The sequence below is a fragment of the Lepisosteus platostomus genome, chromosome 15 (genome assembly GCF_059453375.1).
Source record: "Lepisosteus platostomus isolate fLepPlt1 chromosome 15, fLepPlt1.hap1, whole genome shotgun sequence".
NCBI classification, from domain to species: Eukaryota; Metazoa; Chordata; class Actinopteri; order Semionotiformes; family Lepisosteidae; genus Lepisosteus; species Lepisosteus platostomus.
In genome coordinates, this window is record NC_142625.1 from 26,571,122 (window position 1) to 26,590,145 (window position 19,024).

General features: G+C 54.6%; 1 protein-coding gene and 2 long non-coding RNA genes across 5 annotated transcripts; 2 read left to right on the plus strand and 1 right to left on the minus strand.

Annotated features, from left to right (window-relative positions):
* The first annotated feature begins 579 nt into the window (after positions 1-579).
* LOC148648414 (uncharacterized) lies at positions 580-10,072 on the plus strand. Its single transcript, XR_015926725.1, has 2 exons — positions 580-1,448; positions 7,049-10,072. It is a non-coding gene; the product is annotated as an uncharacterized LOC148648414 (long non-coding RNA).
* LOC148648415 (uncharacterized) lies at positions 6,780-13,388 on the minus strand. 2 transcript variants are annotated; one of them, XR_015926724.1, is made up of 4 exons: positions 13,028-13,388; positions 9,874-10,320; positions 7,773-7,995; positions 6,780-7,369 (listed from the first exon to the last, which is right to left on the minus strand). It is a non-coding gene; the product is annotated as an uncharacterized LOC148648415 (long non-coding RNA). The 2 variants fall into 2 exon arrangements; XR_015926723.1 differs by having other exon boundaries at positions 7,773-10,320.
* Positions 11,814-16,038, plus strand: mych (myelocytomatosis oncogene homolog). 2 transcript variants are annotated; one of them, XM_088607864.1, is made up of 3 exons: positions 11,814-11,918; positions 13,618-14,192; positions 14,385-16,038. In XM_088607864.1, the coding sequence occupies exons 2-3, from the start codon at positions 13,640-13,642 to the stop codon at positions 14,909-14,911; spliced, it is 1,080 nt and encodes a 359-aa protein (XP_088463990.1). In that variant the 5' UTR covers positions 11,814-11,918; positions 13,618-13,639; the 3' UTR covers positions 14,912-16,038. The 2 variants fall into 2 exon arrangements, with proteins under 2 accessions (XP_088463990.1, XP_088463988.1); XM_088607862.1 differs by lacking the exon at positions 11,814-11,918 and adding an exon at positions 12,008-12,710.
* The last annotated feature ends 2,986 nt before the right edge of the window (positions 16,039-19,024 follow it).

The window sequence follows — 19,024 nt, forward strand, 5'->3', positions numbered from 1 at the left end:
TACTGTAATTGTATTTTATCTTGTGTAGTCTTCTTATTTATTGTTGTTGTCATCCTGTAAAGCGCTTCGAGAGGCCACCTTTAAAGGTGCTATATAAAATAAAGTTTATTATTATTATTATTATTATTATTATTAATATTGTTATTAATATTGTGTTAAACACCTATGATTGACATTAAAAGCAGGACTGCAAACTAACCCATCGGTTAAAATTAAACACTGGATTGCAGGAGCGGTTCAATTTTGTCTTTCAAAAGATGAGGTTTCATAAAAGGCCTGAAAGAACAATATTGTTGGGGTTATTGTTGGTGTGAAAAACGGGCTCTGTCAATTTAAAGAAAAACATTTGATCATAAACACACATTTTAGGTTCCCTGGGTTTGCCACTAGGGGGGGATGGTATAACTGATGAAGCTTTTCTAGAAAGTTTCTTTCTTGCCAGATATTTTTTTGTAATGAAACATTTTAAAACGTTAATTTATGACATGTCTGACATACGACTGCATTTTTCTCTCTGTGCTTCTACATTTTGCAGGATGAGTGGAGAAGACCACAAAGAGTCCTGGTTTTGGTAAGAAGTTGTGTTTTGAATAAAATGGAAAGAAGCTGTTCTGTCCTCTGGGAGGCAACAGGAGCACATAGTTGCAGTTTCTCTTCCTGCTTTCTTGTACTCTGGCTGGAAAAAGCACCCCTGACTCCTGCATCCTGTTTCAGACATGATGCAACCACACACACACACACACACACACAAAAATAATAATTCTCGGATGTTTTCAATTGTGGGCAAAACGAAGGCCATCTCCTTAATCTGCCAAATCATGAATTCTCCCGACAGGACGTGGTGTAATCCGCTGAATCACTGCAAGAGAGCAGGCTGGAAACAAAGAGACGAGGTTCAAAGGTGCTCACAATTATCCTGGGGAAAAAACAAGAAATTCTGGCATGATTTTGGTTCTTTGTTGAACTGGCACTCGTTAAAATACCAGCACAGTGAGACAGCAGAGTGACTGCGGTACAGTAGCTGTGGAGGAATTTGTACACGTAGGAAATGGGAAAAGTATTTTTAGTGGTCAGAGTAGAGGATTCTCCCCCTGAGCTGAAGCGTGGAAGTGCACAGGCTGAGAAGGAAACACTGTCCTGGCCACGAGACTTCATTCCGATGACTGGGAGTGGGTGGTCGGGTTCTCACGTGACTGCTTCTCATTTTGCCCTTTTCTCCCTCAGGAGGCAGGACCGGTGGGATCTCTGCCGGGCTGTGGTCTCCGCGCTGCTCGGGGAGAAGAAGATGTCAGGCAGTGCGTGTGAAGACGGGGGTATGTGCCCCCCCAGCTCCAGAGGAGGGAAGGGCGACTGCGCTGCCGGAGCAGACAGAACCGCAAGCGCTGGGCTGGTGGGCTGCAGTGAGCCTCACTGACCCGGCTGAGTGTCAAAGGAGACTGTTCAAGACAGTGAGTCCAGTAAATGACGTCGATCCACTCGATCCACTCTGCATACTGTAGAATACATACTCTAATTGAAGAACGTTTAAAATCTGGTGTGTTTAAAAGCACGTCCTGCTAAGCTGTACAAGCTCTTCGGATGGAGCCTCCAGAGACTCTAGTGTCGGTCTGAAGCATCACACTTTTTGCTGGGCTGCCTGATTGTCTTCATTTGGTTGAACTGGGCGGTGACCCCGGGGGTCTTTTTTCCCTCTGTCCGGAGGCCAGCTCTGTTTAGGGCTGTGGTGAGTGTTGCTCTTGACCAAAGGGCTCGAAACGATTGGGCCTACTCTCAGCTTGCCTCCCGCCAGCCAAGTGCCCCCCCCCCCGTGCCGAAGGAAAACGTCAGCAAGCGCAGCTGATGGAGCCCCAGGTGGGCAGGGCAGCGTGGCGGAGGGGGCTCTCCTGAAGAGAGGAAGGGCACTGCGACTGCGCCCGAGGCCTGGGGAGGTATCGAAGGAATGCTGTGTCATTAAAAGATGACATTCAGCTCTTCGACTGGACACCAGAGCAGGACAAATGGCTTATTGAGCTGTGTATCGCGCGTGAGACGAGGGCGGGCTGCAGGGTGGGGCGGCCACAGTCGTCACGCCCATGCGGGGGTCACGGGGCTCGGAGTCACACCAGACAGACGCCCCCCTGTTCCTCTTGCCCGTACGGCACAATCAGAAATCACTCATGAAAGAGTCACATGGCCTCGCGCCCTGTGAGGCTCCCCGGGTGGAATCCGCGCGGCGGTCAGTCCCATGAGCGTCCCCTTGGTGTCCCCAGGCCAGCGCTGTGGAGCGCTAGTGTCTGCCACGTCTTCTGCTTCACCGCAGCCTCAGAGCACTGTACCCTGCTCTTACCACGCTGAGCCAGAGAGGTCCGGATCAGGTCAGGTCAGCCCAGGATCCCAGAGCGCACTTTCCTCCGAGACGGGACCTTCTACTGGGCTAAAGGAATGTTCACTTACATCCCTCCAGCAACTTTCAATAACCCTCACAGGATGAGCTGGAGCTGTCTCTCACCCAGTAGACAACGGGCACCAGGATGATTTTAAAATGAATCATCACTTCCCTGGTTATTTCAGATATTGTCGGTGACCCAGTTTCCAGAAACACCCCCTGATTGAATGAGTCCTCTCCTTCCAAACTCCCAGTTATGGCTCAGTCATGCTTGGATCAGGAAGAGGAATGGAAGACAAACAGCAAACGTTAAAGATAGGAAATTGCCATCAAAAGAACTAAGAAAAAGAAAAAAAATGCTGTTTGGAACTTCTCAGAATATAGTCTAGTGTATTGCAGATCAAAAGTATAAGCATTTAAGACACTTAAGAGACACATTAATTACTGTCAATTTGGGGACATCTTTATGTTTCCAAAGTGTTTAACCTAGGATTCAGTAAGTGTGTCTCCTTCAGCTGCAGCCTGAGGTTGAAGTGTTTATACTGAATCCCCTCACACCAGGCAGTGTTGTCACAGAGTGCACAATAGTGCCCTAAGCCCAACTATTCAAGTGTCCAGCAGCTCTTGGGATGAAGCATTTGCAGTCAGTTTAAAGTGCCGAGTCATGCGCTTTTACTTGAGATCATTGACCTGTGGGGTGAGTCAGCAGATTTCCACACAAGCCAAGGCCATTAGAGTGCATTCAGTCTCTGCTCCAGATCATCCACTGATACAAAATCAGAAGAATGTGTGAAAAGAAGAGGAGGGGCTCTGGCTTGTTTGGTTTTTAGCAACCAATTGATCAGAGTGACAAGTGTTGGTAATCAGCTTCCACAACGTGACTGAGTGGCTTTTTCCAGACTCTGTGTAGAGCAGTGCCTCCAGTTCTCTGTTGTGATAGAACATAATAAGGAGACACGTTTCTCTGATCCTTAATGAGGTTGTGTTGTATGCGCACAAATGAAATCCATGAGAAATCTGGACGTGTGGTGTACGCACTAGTTATTGTCCTGCGCTGTCCCCGGAGCCGCTGCTGGCCGAGTCTTCTGCGGCGGGACGCGCTGACCCCTGTCCAGCTGCGGCCGGCCGGGCAGAGTGCTGACGCTGGGGGAGGCGTCAGGCTGCTGCTAACTGAGCACATCAGCTGCACGTCGGCTCGGCCAGAAACCTGCCCTATATGGACAGGCCTCACCGCGCACGGGGCCCGAGCGGCTGGAAATAACTCTCGCCCGGGCGCGAGGGTCTGGGGGACGCTGCTCTCAGCGCGCCGCTCCGAGTTCCTAGAAACAGCGCTGGCTGACTTCGGGGAACACGTGCTCCATGTGACTCCGTCTTCCTGCCTCCCTCCTGTCTGGAGCTCCGGACAGTCCCGGCGTGAGGTTCTCTGCGCCTGCCTGCCCCGGACTTTTCCATGCAGATTCTCCCCAACACTAGCAGGCTCGGGATGGTCAGGATGTGTCCGTTCGTGAAGCTTCCTTCCCACCTGCCATGCGTGCTGACCCATCGCTGCCAGACAGGCTGGCTTAGCACAGGTCCCTCCACCTGCCAGCTGGATACGGCGTCTCGGGTGTCTGCGGGTTCGCAGGGTTTGGATTCATACAGTATTGCTAGAGCGGCGGATGCGACTGGTGCCGCCTGCACATGCTGCCCTGGAAAAGAGAACACGTCTTCCGAGAGTCTGGAGGTTTCCTCCCCAGGCCAGGGCCAGCAGAGGTGGGGGGGGGGGCGGTTTACAATAGCTCCCAGTCAGCTGGAGGAAGGGGCTCCACATTCACCCTGTGCACAGAAACAGATGTTGCTCGCAGGGTGAGGAGGCACTGTGCAGCAGCCCGAGGCCCCATCACAGAAGGGTCTGTTTCTCATTTCGGCGCTGAGCTCACACTGTTCCACACCGACACTCTTGACAGGGAGGCTTTGAAGGGGTAATTAATTGCCCTCTCAATGCACTGTCAGCCCTGCCCCTGCTGCCCCTCCTCCTTGCAGACAGCCTGCACCCTCCCAGTAGCTCAGTACAGCACAGCCTCAGGAGGACAGCTGTGTCTCCAGCCTCCCCTCACTGCAGTTACTACTACTACTGCAGCTACCCTGCATGCTGGGCGTCTCCTCGTGTCTCTGACTGCCTTGGAGTTTTACTGCACACTGTATTTTTATCTCATTTACTGTCCCTTCAAATGCACGTGTTTTTCTGTGTGTGCAGTGCATTCCAGCGATTTGCTATAACAAATCCTTCAAAGCTTCCGCGTGTCCCATAGGAGTCTAAGGAAGGGAATCACAAGTGCAAACAAGGGTCCAGCAAAAGCCCTGGCGTCCCAGCAGGTGCAGCTGGTTTGAAGGCTCCCCAGTTAACCTCCTCTTGTTTTACGAGGTGCCACGCCTGAAAATCTCTCAGCGCTGACAGCAGCAGGGCGCAATTATCCTGTCAGCAGCCCATCCAGCCCTCTGCAATTAAAGTGCAGCATCGCCTGTGTCCACACACTCGCGCTGTGCAGCATGATGAGGCAGCACTCTCGCTAATGAGACTCATTCAAGAAACTCTCTCCCCTCTTCCTCCACACGGCACCGGGCCTCTCTGGAGCAGCATCAGAGCCTCAGCCCTGAGGAAGACAGCAGAGCCGCTGCTTCGGTGATTCAGAACTAAATTAAACTCCAGTTTCTCTTAAAACGGGGGATCTCTCATGTATCTGTGGGAGTTTGTTTTGAAACACCTTCCAGGTCCCAGACTCCATTGCTCCCACGAGCGAACAGCATGAATGGACAGCGAGAACGGGGAAGTGAAAGTCTCCACTCAGACCTGCCCAGCTCTTCACTCACCACTTTCGAAAACCAAGCACTTTCCAGCGAGGCGCTCTGTGCCGGGCTGCGTGGCCAGCGCTGTAGATGTCTGTCTGGAGGCAAGGGATGGTGCCTGCGGTTGCCCAGTTAGCTGGGTGGCACTGGGGCAGAGCCAGAAGAGCTGGGAAGTGCCCTGCAGTACCAGTACCTTCATGCTGCAAATCTCTGTATGTGCAGCGCGAGTGACTCTTCATCACATGAAGAAGAGGTGCATCCTGAGCTTCAGACCACCCAGAAAGGAGCCTGAACTGTACAAACTTTTGCAGCAGCAGTGTGTGGTGGGGCACAGTTCACTTCTAGTTAGTGTGTCTTTTTGCAACACGGAACCTAAAGCTACTTTATCAGCTCAGCTGCTCTTCTGAGAGCAAGTGGAAAGTGCTGAAGCTGCTTTCTTTGCTCTTCCAGATAATTCTAAACTTTTTTTTTTTTAAATGACACAACCTGAAGACAGTTTGGCTATCTGTGACAATAGCTCTTCATGTCTGAGTGATAAACAGGAGCGGTTACCGTGACCTCTGACCCCCTGGCAGCAGTGACATCAGTTAAGAGCCAGTGGCCCCCAGGGGCGTTAAGATTCTGTGAGACGTGTTTTTCGGCACGGGACTGCTGCTTCCCCAGAATGACTTAGGAGTCAGCTGACGCCTCAGTTTTACCAGAAGACACTCATTAGGAGAATATAATGGGCTTCTGCAAATCAAGCCTGCCTGCATCTTTTCTGTTCTGAGGAGTGGGTGGGATTTTTCTACAGCGCTATAAAACACATGAACACAGGCCAGAGCCCAACTGCAGCTCACAGCTGCACCACCCTAAAGGATCGAGTGTCGGTTACAGGATCCCCTGCGCTGAGGCCGGGGGGGGTCAGGGTCACGGTGGGGAGGGGGCACTCCGTGTGACTTTACTCAGGAATCAAACTGAGAGCTTCACACCTCTTTCCAGGGAAAACCACCTCTCTGCTGCTTCGCAGAACCCTTCCCAATCGAGGAAGAACTGGAACAGCCCAGGCCCACACAGACTGGAAGCAGAGATAAGCCCACCGGTCTGGTAATCTCCACAACAAAAGCCGGGATCGGACACGGGCATCTGTGCTGAGAGCCGGGCCGCTATCAGGAGGGCCCTGGCCCGGGGGCCGCGTGCAGCACAGCCGCGGAGAGAGGAACAGAGCGTGCTCCTGCTCCTGCTCCGGGCGCGGCGGCGGCGGATCCTGCCCCTTCCTCTTTCGCTCCGGAACGTTATCACAGGGCCGTTGGGTCGCCTGGGCTGTGCAGACCCCTCCCTCCCAGGGGTAATCGCTCCGCAGACCCCCATGACGAAGCACAACGCTCCTTCTGCTCAGGAAGCCTGCAGGCTGGCCCAGTGGGCCGCGTTCCTGGAAGCTGCTGTGCCGTCGGCCAGCGCAGACCGCAGAGCAACGGTTAGCGGCGCCAGCCCCCCGGGGTCTCGCTGAGCCTCTTACATCACAGCCTCTCCCTTCCCCACGTTTCTCCTCAGCAGGAAGAGACGGCCTCTTTTTCAGAGCAATTCGAAAAAAAAACAGGATTTCTGGTTTTCAATTTCATTTTTTTAATCGAAATCAGGTCCCTGAGCTGTCTGAGCCTTCAGCGCTGTGGCCCATCCAGCCCGTTCTGTTAACACCGCTCACAGGCAGCTCAGTCATGAACTGCACGCACTGGGAAAAGTGTCCTTGTTAAAGTGCGCCGTATTTTTCAAATACAATTGTATTCGCAGGACACTTAAAATATAAAGCACATATGTATAATAAGAGTTTCTCCGCACCCCCTGAAAAGCCTTTTCCTTTGATATTCCCCTCCCAAGCTGGAGATGAGCTCCTTGACATCATGCCTCAGCCAGGAGTCGTCTGGCCTTTGCCTTACGGTGAAGCTGAGTGTCTCCAGCCCAGATTGAATCCTCTCATCCAGCCCTTACAGCCGGCCGTTATCACCCAGAGCGCCAGCCCCCGTGTGCCCCCGCCCTGAACACCCACACTCTCCGCCAGGAGCGCGTTCGGCACATGGAGGTGAGCTTTGTCCGGCTGCCCTGGGCCACCTGTGCTCCCTGTGTACCTGTAGTTGTGTAACTGGTGAAGCTGTATTTCCAGCAGTGATGCCTCACAGCAATCTGGGCCCTTTCTTTCTCCTGTGAAAACAAAATCAAACATTCCCATCAAGCGCTTTATTTTGTGTCCATGTAAAAAAAAAAGTTCTAGCGAAAATCCTAAAACTCTCCCCTGCTCGTCTGGGCAGGGGGCTGCTCTTAAGCGGGGGATGAAAGAATGAATTCATGCCAAGACTCCCCACTAGGAGTTTGAGGTATCGTGCCAGGGACACGACCTTGAGCTGGTACTGCACCCCACTTGTTCCAGTCCACCCAGTTGTAAAACTGGGCACTGGCATTCCTGAGGGGTAACTCTCCCGCCCAAGGTGGGCCACGTGCTCTCAGTTCACGTGCCGCTGCAGACGCCCAGAGAGGCTCGTCCTGATGGGACTGGAGGCTTCAGTCTGAACTTCAGGGCTTGTCTTTTGCACTTGGAGGCACAAACCTGTCAATGCTGGCTGCTTCCTCCATCGAGCCCAGCTGCGGGAGAGCTCACCTGGCCCATTCAAACTGGCTGCAAAGACCCACAGATGCGCAGGCATGAAGGAATGCAAGCCCACTGCCCCACGTGCGCAGTTCCCTGGACAGGAGAAGGCGGTCAGAGGTCTGTGCTCCCAGCGTGGACAGGAAGCTACAGATTATTACAGAGCACAGCAGCAAAATGGTGCCTAAAAATAGAGGATAAAACACACTTGGCTGGAGAAGAACAGCAGTAAGTGTTCCGAGCGCTCCTACCCATCGCACTGCCTTGTATTCGTACCCAGAGTGGACTCACTGCCCTCTCCAGCAGCACGTGTCGGGCCCAGCATCCTCCCAGCCCTCTCCTCACGTTATTGCATTTTATTTCAACGCCGCGCCGGTCACTGCCACTTCCTGTGCCGGCCTGCAGCGGTCCTGCTCAGGGCATGCAGTCCGTTAGGCAGCAGGGTCCCTGCAGAAAGTCCAGGAGCCCGCTGGTACCTGCAGTGCTTGTGCTGGCTCAGGCGCCACAAGGGTGATCAAATTCTCGACTGACTTACACAACATTGTGAACTGTTTAGTAGGCTTTGCTGCAAGTAATTGTGATTGACTGTGACACAAAGCAGTGCAATGAGTCAGTGAGTCACTGAAGTGGCTGTTGTGAGGTTCAGGGCTCTCCCTGCAGTGCAGTGGCGTGGTCCCAGGGGGTCGCAGTGACCAGAGCGCAGCTCGCCACCCACCTGCACGAGGGGCAGACACTTTCCCCGCGCTCGAACTGTACTGCTGTCTGACCCCAGAGATCAGGAGGACGTGCACGGAGGCTCGATGGCATTTGTCGTTTTACACTTACCGCAGTTCTAAATGTAACTTATTTTGTGACTGTAGTGCAGGAGGGAGGGGGCGGGGACCGCCTGCGGGAGCTAGTAATTCTCAAACTGGGAATCTTGCCGAAGAGGAAGTACAAGAGGAAGAACAGGACTTTCACACACAGCAAGCACATGAATATTGATTCAGAATCTCGAGCTTCCTTATTTGCGGTTCGGTAGGCTTTTGTAAAAAAAAATGTCGTGTTACATCAGTTCAGATCTGCTTCCCGCAGTCTTAAGATTCCCAAAGATCACCGAGCAGGAAGTCCCTCTCCTTTCCTAAACTCTGGCGCAGCCGAGGTCTTTGTGCAGATTTCCGACACGCGGAGCCCGGCGCAGCCGAGACAGCTCCCGCAGCCCAGCTGCCTGCCTGCCTGCCTGCCTGCTCACCTCCACAAAGGCCCATTCAGGAGCTGCGCGCAGGCGGCTGCAGGCAGGCGCGCCCCCGCAGCCCATATATGGAAGCCATTTCCGCGCGGGTGTCCTGTAATGCTACCCGCCCCCCGCGCGGGCATTCCTTTCTGCAGACAAAAGGCTTTTACAGCCTTCCGTGCATTTCGCCCCTGGCTGTTTATACCGTGTGCCTCTCGCCACTCTGAGTGGACTTATACAGCTCTTCCAGTTTAAGACCTCTACCCTGCTCAATTTAGCTAGCAATGTACGTATATGCACAGAATGTACTGTAGTACATTGCATTTTCTTATTGTAAGAGACCTTAATAATGCATTATATTTACTGTGCTGTTGGGGTAATATGTTGCTTAACTTTGTAAAGTTATTTAAAGTTTTTGCCGCTTGCTAAGGTTCACATACATGCTTTGAATGGTACATCCAGTCCAGTCAGGGAAACACACGCCTGTCCTGCAGAAATGCAGCCGTGCCTTAAGAACAGGGAAGTGTCAAGTTCATAACCTAGTATCGGGTTGTGTTATTTCGCGCCCGGCCTGTTGCAACCCGAGCTCTGAATTATTACCTCACTGGTGCGGTTTTATTCTCGTCCAGCGCGCTGTGGTAATATGGGGGACCCGGCGCAGGAGAGAGGGGTGGCCGAGACGGGTTTCCTGTGGGGCCGCGCTGGTGTGGAAACGAGCTGCGGTCCTGGGCTCTCTCTGCTCGCTGCAGATAAGCCCGTGGCGCGAAACTCGGGCGGAAGTTGGGAAACCTTTGCATGACCTTTGGAGTTTCGCTAAACTTTATGAATGAAACGGGACCATTAACTCACCTCCTGCAAGCCAAGCGCCGTGTGTCATCATAAACGCATCTGGTGGACGGTAGTACAGTAATACTAATATGACATTTCCTTCCTTTCGGATCCAAAATAGTTTGTGCATTCTTCTAGCTGTGGGCCGTGCCCTTTCTCACTTTGTAAGATTTGCACTCTGTGTGATGTAAAAAAAGAAAATAAAAAATCCTGTTCCAAAGTTGCAATTAATACCGTTTTTTTTTGCGGTGTTTCTTGGGCAAAAGTCTTCATGCGGCTGATAATGGGGTAATACATTGGGAATTTATGGGAATTAAAACGCAGCTCCCTTACAGTAATGGAGCTGGGTCACGGAACAGCGTCCCGACACGGTCACTATCAAAGTCTCTCCCAGCTGCTCCGTCACGACAAGGGTGAGCGCGCAGCAAGCGAGCTCGTCAAGTCGGGGAGCTCAGAGTCTGGCAGCGCCTGGAAAACAGAGTCCAAACCGAAAATGAAGAAGAAAAACACCACGCCCTTTGTTCCCACGCAGTCCAGACTGTTCCCACGGAAGAAAGAACATTTTGTAACTTTGTGAGCCGTTCTGGAGGATACAGGTAGGGAGATAAGGCACGTTGGCAGGTTGAGGCAGGCGGGTGTCGAAAGCTGCCCCCCCTCTCCGGCGTGCTGTGGGATCGCAAGCGCTCTCCCATGAAGCGCAGACCCCGAGAGACAGGCTGGGCTCCCCTACCTGCGGGCAGGGCTCACGGCGCTCGGAAATACCACAGGGGTCAATTTAAAGCTCTGACAACTCCGGCGCGGAAAACGATTCAGAAGCAAAACCCTTTCGCTCGTCCGTCCGTTCATTCATTCATTCATTCGTTCGTTCAGGGATTCAGCGAAATTCTCCAGAACCCAGCTGCCGCAAGAGCCACCCAAAACAAGTCACCTCACCCCCCCCCCACCACCTCCACCCACAATGGTTTACAGTTTCAGCAGCTGCTTCGGATCGCTGTGGTCCTCGAGTCATCCTACACCCCCGGGGCGTGCAGCGGGGTCCTACCCTGACAGCCCGAGGTAGCTGTACCCCTCCAGCCTCGAACGGAGACTGTGAGGGGACCCTGCAGACGTCTTCACGGTGAACAGCGAGACCGTGAGGGCTGCAGTGGAAACGGGTGGGAGTGCATTCAAACCGAGAAGGAGGGGTGGGGGGTGGGAGAGACTTCCTTTACACGAAGAGTGGCAGGAGTGTGGAACAAGCGGCCCATGGTGCCGCAGTATTAGCGCAAGGGGCGATCTGGTGTGGCTGTGCTTTGAGATTCACCAGAACAGACCTGTATGATAATCACACACGTGAGCTCAGGGGTTCCCAGACAGCTCTTGGGGACCCCCACCTGCCTGCTGTCATTCCAGCTCAGCTGCCAGTTGCGTAATATAGCCCTTAATTGACCTACTAATAAAATTTAATCGTCCTCTCTGATTGTTATCCCAGCTCCTGGGCAGGTTGGGGCTGGCCTGGTGTTGCATAGGAAACTGAAGATCTCCCCCCGACTGGCAGAGGGGTCCAATCCAGAGGTCGGCTAACCCGAGGGAGTAAAGCGCTGGGCTGGAAGCAACACCAGCAGGGTTGGGGATCCCCCAAAGCAGGGCTGGGAACCTCGGGGTACCGCCTGTCCTCACGAGGTCTGAGCCCCCCCAGTTCCACACTCCTCTCGGTGCATTCACCCCCCGCAGGGACAGCAGACCAGGGCTCGGGGTCGTTAAAAACACAAAACGGAGCCGATCGGAGAAAAGCACTCGCCGGGAGAGAGACCTTTAGACCCCGAGTGGGGCGGCAACAGTGTATCAGTCCCGTGTTCACGTGTCCTGGGAGTTCAGCTGCCCGGGTCACGCGTTCGCGGCGTGTCCGTGAAGTGCTCGGTCACGTGAATTGTGCGGGATACCTGTCTTTGAGAGCACTACTTTCTTTGAGCAAAGCGATTCCCCCACCCCCACCCATCAGCACACAAAGCGCCCCGGATTCTTTGAATAGCAGGGCAGAACTGAGCTCTTGGCGAGTGTTGTGTGTTTACAGGTACGCGGGACCGGTAAGTTCAGAAAACCACCCCTGGCAGGTAGCCATTAAAAATAAGATGGGTGGAACAAGCACACCACTGTGCTCGTATATGTGAATGATTTGGACTGAGGAACAGTAATGTCCTAAAATATCAGCGTTTGCATTTGCGCTTCACACTAGGAAGTTTCTAACAGTTCTAACAGCGCCGACAGTTCCTCACGAATGACAGCATGCACTGTGAAATCGCGCCGCTGCTTGAACCGCGGAGCTTAAAGAACAGCCATTTTAGGCTGCCAGTCGTGTGCGTCTCGGTCCGGAACGCCCGTCTGCGCAGATCCCTGCCGGCCTGCGCAGCGCGGCTCGCGGGGCGCAGATTCCACGAACGCGCCTGCAGTTCTCAGGAATGCCGGAGCAGGCTCGCGTAGTGGACTCCTCCGCGGACCTAGGCGCGCGGTCTCGCCGGCCCCAGGCCCGGACCGCCCGGACCGCCCGGCTCGCGGGCGGGCCGCCCCGGCACTGCAAGCCGCCCGGGTTAATTTGGGGGTGCGGGGCACGCGGCCGAGCGCCCGCTTCTGCCCCCCCCAGTTTTGGCGGGTTTTGCTGCGAGGAGGAAGACGGGGTGTGCCGCGGTCTATATAGCGGAGAGGAGACAGCTGTCAGACCTGCCCTTTCTGCGAGTGGGGCTCTGGCGTCGTGCTCCCTGCATGCACGGCTAGACTGAGCTACACGGACTGCTTGCGTTCCTGCCGCTCTTTGTGTTTTCGGTCTGTTTCTGACGTCCTGTCTGGGTCTCCCCGGCGCTGCCCCCCCCCTCTTTGAGAAGGTAAGGCGTGCGCGAGGGTGTCCGCCGCCGGTCAGCAGCGCGCGTGCTTTGTCTCGGCTCGTGGGCAGGATCGCGGTTCGGCGTGGGTGCAGCGTGCGCGGCGCGTTCCCCCCCCCGCCCCCGCCTCTGCACGCCTGAACTTTCTTTCAGCCGGCTGGACACGGGCACGACACGGGCACGCAGGGGACGGGGCTGGGGGCTGGGGGCCAGCCGGTCAGGCCGCGCAGGGAGGTGACAGCCGCTGCCCGTCCGGTGCTCTTCCTCCGCAGAGCCCCCGGGGGCCGGTGACTCGGGCGTGAGTGTCCGCGGTGACTCACGCTGCCTGGACCCGGGCTGTTCGTCAGCTGGCGCAGCGGGGCCGGTCCTGCGCTGCGGTCCAGAGCTGTGCTGTTTCTCTTCTCTCTCTGCGGTCGAGGCTCCCCGGATCCCTCCCCAGATCCGCAGGGTTCGTGGGCAGCGGTGCCGGGGGGTTCGGGTTACGTGAACTTACAAACTGCAGGAGGAGCGCGGCCCCCCTGGAAACTCGCGTGCGGTTGTCGCCAGTCGGTGGGGGGGGGCTGGACGGGTTGGAGTGTTTTGGGGGTGAAACTCGAAACATTCCGAACCGACCCTGGAACTTTCCAGCTGTTCGGATGATATCATAGAGACTAAATTAGCATAACCACTCCCCTACTACTACAGCCCCTCCCACCGCCCTCCCGGGGGGCGGGGCCACGATGTAAACATGTGTAAAACCGGCTTCTCGCGCCGGTGTGAGCGCAGCCAGGGCGCTCGGCGACCGCGGACGGGGCAGGCTCTTTAACAATACAGGCTGTGCTGCTGGACCAACAACTACAACACAAGCAACATCCGGCTGCTAGTCGTGTCTCACTAAAACAAAAACACTATTTTTTGCGTTGTTTGCCAGTTCGCGACGCGGTGACTGCACCATGCCTCAAAGCTGCTTATCCCCGTGTCGGGACTGGGACGGCAGCTCGGAACCGCTGCTGTTCGACGAGGAGTTCTGCCGGGTGCTGCTCAAGGACTTCCAGATGTTCCCCACGCCGCCCCAGTCGCCCCCGATCAAGCCCGGGTTCGAGGAGCCGCTGTCCACGCTGGATCGGCTGGAGCTGATGTCGGAGCTGCTGATGGAGGACCCGGACTTGATCCAGCACAGCCTCGGCTGGCCCGGCGAGCTCTCGCCGCCCCGCGGGGCCGCCCCGCCGGCCGGCGGCAAGGACCAGCGGCCGGCCGTGTCGGAGGACTGCCTGTGGCGCGGCGCGTCGGAGAAGTGCGCCGAGGAGAAGCTGTCCGCCAGCCCGCTGCTCTCGGATATCGACACCCGCATCTTCGAGGAGATCGCCGCGACCACGCTGGACTGCCACGGGGCGGCGCTGGCGGGCCCGCCGCAGGACAGCCTGGAGCGCAGCGCCTGCTCCTCCGAGGACGGCTCGCTGTCCGCCGGCTCCTCCTCCTCCTCTTCCTCCTCCTCCAGCGACTCCGGTGAGTGGCATGAGCGTGGGATAGGGCAGCTGGCTGTACTGTACCGGGGGAGTCGCGGTCAGGTCTGGGGGCTCGTCTCCGGGGGGTGGGGGGCAGGTCTGGGGTCCGGGGCAGTGTGAGGGGGGGGTGTCGGGACCGTCTCTCCTGCTCGCTGTCCCGGGGGTCTAACCCGCCTCTCTGGTCGCCCTGCAGAGGAGGAGATCGACGTGGTGACGGTGAGGAGGAGGCGGCGGGCGTGGAGCGCGGGGCGGCGGGCGCGGCACGCGGAGGGCCAGCGGGCCGCCAAGCGCCGCCACCTGGACATCCAGCAGCAGCACAACTACGCGGCGCCCTGCCCCTCCCCCCGGCGCCCCGAGCCCAAGCGGGCCCGGGCCGAGCCCGCCCGGCCGCCCAGCGCCGCCGGCCGGCCCCGGCCCCCCGCCGCCGGCCCCGCCAGCGACCCCGAGGAGGAGGAGCGGCGGCGCACGCACAACGTGATGGAGCGGCAGCGGCGCAGCGAGCTGAAGGGCTGCTTCCTGCGCCTGCGCGACCACGTGCCCGAGCTGTCGCGCAACGACAAGGCCTCCAAGGTGCTCATCCTGAAGAAGGCCCGCGAGCACATCCGCGGCCTGGAGGCGCAGGGCCGGGCGCTGGAGGCGGCCCGCGACGCGGCCCGGCGGCGCCAGGAGCAGCTCCAGCACAGCCTGGGGCGCCTGAGGCGCAGGAAGGCCGCCCCCTGAGGGGGGCGCGAGGGCGCGGGGGGCCGGCCGGGGGTCCCTCCCTGTCCTGCTCCCCGCGGGCTCTGCCAGGGACGCGCGTGTGTCGACCGGACGGTCCCGGGACGTCCTGCCCCCGGCGCGGGCCGGAGGACTCTTCCGCGGAGACGCGGCTCGGCGCGGGGGGGTGTGCGTGGCCAGACGCCGTTGCCGAAGGTGGCCTTGTTCGTGGAGAGGGAGAGGAGCCTCTGTGACCCCCAGCTCTCCCCCTCAGACTCTTGTACATAGTGGCTCCTGTACTCGGTGGGGTGCCAGTTACGTGAGAGGTGTGGCTTCTCAGCTGTTCTGGAAGTTGCAGGACTCCACACTCCCGGTTTAAGAAATTTAACCTGACTGCTTCCACACTGTTCACAAGTTCTATGAAACTTTGTACAGCATGTTTTGTATTAAGGTTATACTTTGTTTCTGCTAGTTTGGGCTGGAACCCAGTTTATATTCTAATTAAGGGTTTTCCCCCCCCCATCTCTGCCAGTCATTGCACAGTTCTTTTATAAATTTTATTTTGTAAATTATCTTAACTTCACAACGAGGTCTCGTGTTTTGTGCGTTTGCAGTTAAAGGTTTTTTTTTTAACGATGCAATTTCCAAGTCCAAGGATGACTGTTCTTTTCCTGTCAGAATTTAAAGGTGGAGCCCCTCTGTGGGCAGTGTTTTGTAATGAGCTGTTTTCTTTAATTACTGTTAACCTCCTTCCTCCAGTACAGAGCCTCAGTGCTTGCTAAGCAGACACTCTGTGAGACAGTGGATGGGAGAGGTCTGTAGTTCTGGAGTGGGGCTTGTCATTCTGCTCGAGATGGTGCAGTAGTTTAAGTTTCTGTTAGTCTACCTCAGTTTTGATAAGGAAATTGCCATCATCTTGTTGCCCTATCTGGGCTGTTTTGTTTGTCAACCTGCATTTTGTAAACAATTTAAAATATATAGAATTATTTTCTTATTAAATCAGTTTCCAGACCATTTGTGGCTCATATTCAATAACTTCATATGTATTGTATTAAATTATTTTCTCTTAGTTTGTTTTTTCTAATATAAAGTTATTTAGTAGTGGCACTTTGTTATGGAAATTTCTAATAAAAGTGAGCAGGGATTGAAAACTGGTTTTGCACATTTTCTTTCTGATGAATAATTGACCAGTTTGAAATCTGTCTGTAGGTATGAACCCCCCTCCCCCACACACACACACACACACACACACACTGCTCAGCTGTTGCTGCAGTCCTTAATTGACAAGAGCTCCCAGATGTGATGTGCAGCCATCGTGTATCTGTGTGATTCCTTTAGCTTGTGCAGAAGCAAGTGGGATGAAGGAGCAGCAGTCCAGACCGTGATCAACACTAGGCTTCCAGAAGGAGCAGCACTCTGTCCCCAGTACAGCCTGAACCACAACTACCACCTTGACTTTCCTAAAGGCAGGTGATTTTCAAGAGCCCCAGACTGCTGTGGTGTAGAATGGATGAGCTCTTGCTGAGCTGACAGGGCGGGAGGCTGGTTCGGCGACGTTCTAATTTGGAGTTTTATGGAGTTTGTGCCAGGGGCCCCCGTGCTCTTCGTGGACAGATTGTTGGCCTATAGCAAGAATGAAATTAAGTTTGTAACGCAACAGGTGGCGCAGTGGTCAGTGTCGCTGGATTCAGTGCTGGACCTGGGGCACTATCTGTGTGGAGTTTGCGTGCTGTGCCAGTGTTTGTGTGGGTTTCACGCTCCAAAGACATACAGGTAGGTTAACTGGCATCTGGGACAGCTGGCTCTGGTTTGGGAATGTACATGTCTGTGTGATTTTGTGCCCTGCAATGGACTGGTGTCCTGACCAGGGCTTAGCCTGCCTCGTGCCTGTTGCTTGCTGCGTAGGCTTCAGCTCCTCCGCAACCCTGGATTGGAAGAAACTGTTAGAAGATGGACAGATGGACGGTGACGTTACTGAAGGTAGGGGCCCGTCACCTTCACCCCAGTGATGGGCAGGTAACCAGGGGGCGAGAATCATGGCACTTTGAAAGCTGGTGCATGACTGGTTCCAATCCAGGATGTGTGGGGTCATTCTGAAACGAGATGTTGGAAGAACTGTTTGTTTTTAAAGTTATGCTCTATTACCTCCATTGTTCCACCTGCTCCCTACCGCCTTCTTTGGCTACAGGAATGATGTTAAACTGAGGTACTGATCTCTCAGTCATTCAAGATCATGTTTACAGGACTAGGGCTGTTAAACCCCGTGTCCTCGCTCTGGGCTTGTACAGCCTGGCCTCCTGGAGGTTGCCCCTTCAAGCAGCTGGTGCAGAACTTTCTCACTCCTCCCTCGGCTGGGCTGCGCCTCGGGCCTGCTCTGGGATGAGAAGCGCTGGACGAGCCCAAGGAATTCATCTAGTGCCCATTTCAAAGTGTTTCTACAGCAGAGGGTTGTTTGGCGAGCATGCCTTCTGTTTCTAATGTGTGCGCCCTTTCTCTGAACTCCGTCTTGAGCGGAGAACAACCTAACAGATCCTCAGGATAATTCCTCAGCGGGAGGAAATGTTAAACCCATTTTTTACTTTACGGTGGTCCAAGGTGCATTTCGAGCGTTGGCGGTAGCGGCCTCTCAAAGCCGGGGCGTGGATATTGCACAAGCTCCAGAGATAACCTGCTGATAAACGGGGCCCAGCGGAGGGGAGGTCAAGGAGAGTGGGCGGGGAGGCGGCTGGGGTTCGTACCCGTGTGCCAGCTTGTTTGGTGTCCATGTGAGCCCACGTCTGTCTCTCTTCAAGCACCTGCAGCCTCTCTCAGGTGGGTGCGTGTGTGCACTGCTTATCAGCTTTCTTCTACGTACGGGACTGCGGCGCCTGATCAAAGGAGCACAGGCTGTCAGGTCCTTGATTTCCCAGCCTGCACTGGCTCAGTGGCGTGAGACAGCCTGTGATAGGTCAAGATACCCTTTTAAAAAAAAACTTGAACAGTATTGTGTAGCTTGTCTGGAGTTTCCCACGTATTACAGTTAAGTACAGTATTTCAGCCTGCAATTGATACATCGTTTCTAAGAGCTGGCTGGCATGTTATTGCACGCAGCACAGCCAATTGCACAGAAGATATTTCTACCTTTTCAGGTTGAATATCAAGCTTAATGAGGATCTCTTTGTTTCCTTTCTATATTGTTCAATTGCCCATGCAAGGTGGGCATACACTAAATTCTTCTGTAGGAGTTGTTTTAAAGGCAACCATTTCAAAAGGTGTCAAGCGCTTCTGTGCTGTAGGCTGTTAAAAGACTGTTGCTTTGTTGTTAATTGCTCGTTACTCAAGACGTTAGGCATTCCTCTCGCTTGACATCTCAATGGGAACGTTAGCCGCCTGCAGGAATGGTCTTGAAAGGAATGCGGAGAGAAAACAGCGCATGCAAAACACAGCCAGGGTACTCTCTGTGCATCTCTGAACATTTGCATGGATTTGACTACTGACAATTCAACTACACCCTGAGGGTTCAGGACGGCATTACTCACTGTACTTGTGGGTCACAATCTGTGACCTCCTTGTCAGTAAGAGGCTCCTCAACATTAAGTGTTTGAGTCTGCCAAATATTTGACTTTCCAAGAGCCATGTTTGCAAGTGCAATACAGAGCTAAAAAAGTGGCTTTCTAAAGCTCTGCTTCAGCTCTCCGGAGAAAGACAATAGTTTCATGTCAACAATTAAGGCCAGGTAACTGGGAATGCAGGTCACAGATGCTGGTGTCTGATTTAAACATGTCTGCATTCAAAAACAGAGAAAATAATCTGGGAAATCTGTGTAACTGGCATTACATCTGTTCTCTCACTCTCGAAACTTCAGTAGAGAGTTCAACTGCTGGTGTGCGCCTGCAGGAGCAGTTTCGCAAACAACAGTAGTGCAGACCTCCTTAAGGAAACGCATCAAGTACCCAAGGCTTTTAGTATTAACACTTCCACTGATTCAGTCGTGAAATGGAATGAAAGTTACCAGTAGCAGAGCAGTGGTTGGGAGTGAGCAGAGACTCCGAAAGCTGAGAGTGAGAGGATGGCAAAGACTGGCTCAGGGGCGAGACGCGCGGAGGAGGCCTGGGCTCTACAACGGCCGTAGCGCCATGGGGTTAGATTAGAGAGCAG

Excerpts from the sequence above, each read along its gene's own strand:
- mych (XM_088607864.1), top strand. The coding sequence starts at position 13,640 with ATGCCTCAAAGCTGCTTATCCCCGTGTCGGGACTGGGACGGCAGCTCG. Across the intron at positions 14,193-14,384 it reads CTCCTCCTCCAGCGACTCCG|AGGAGGAGATCGACGTGGTG; the intron begins GTGAGTGGCATG and ends GTCGCCCTGCAG.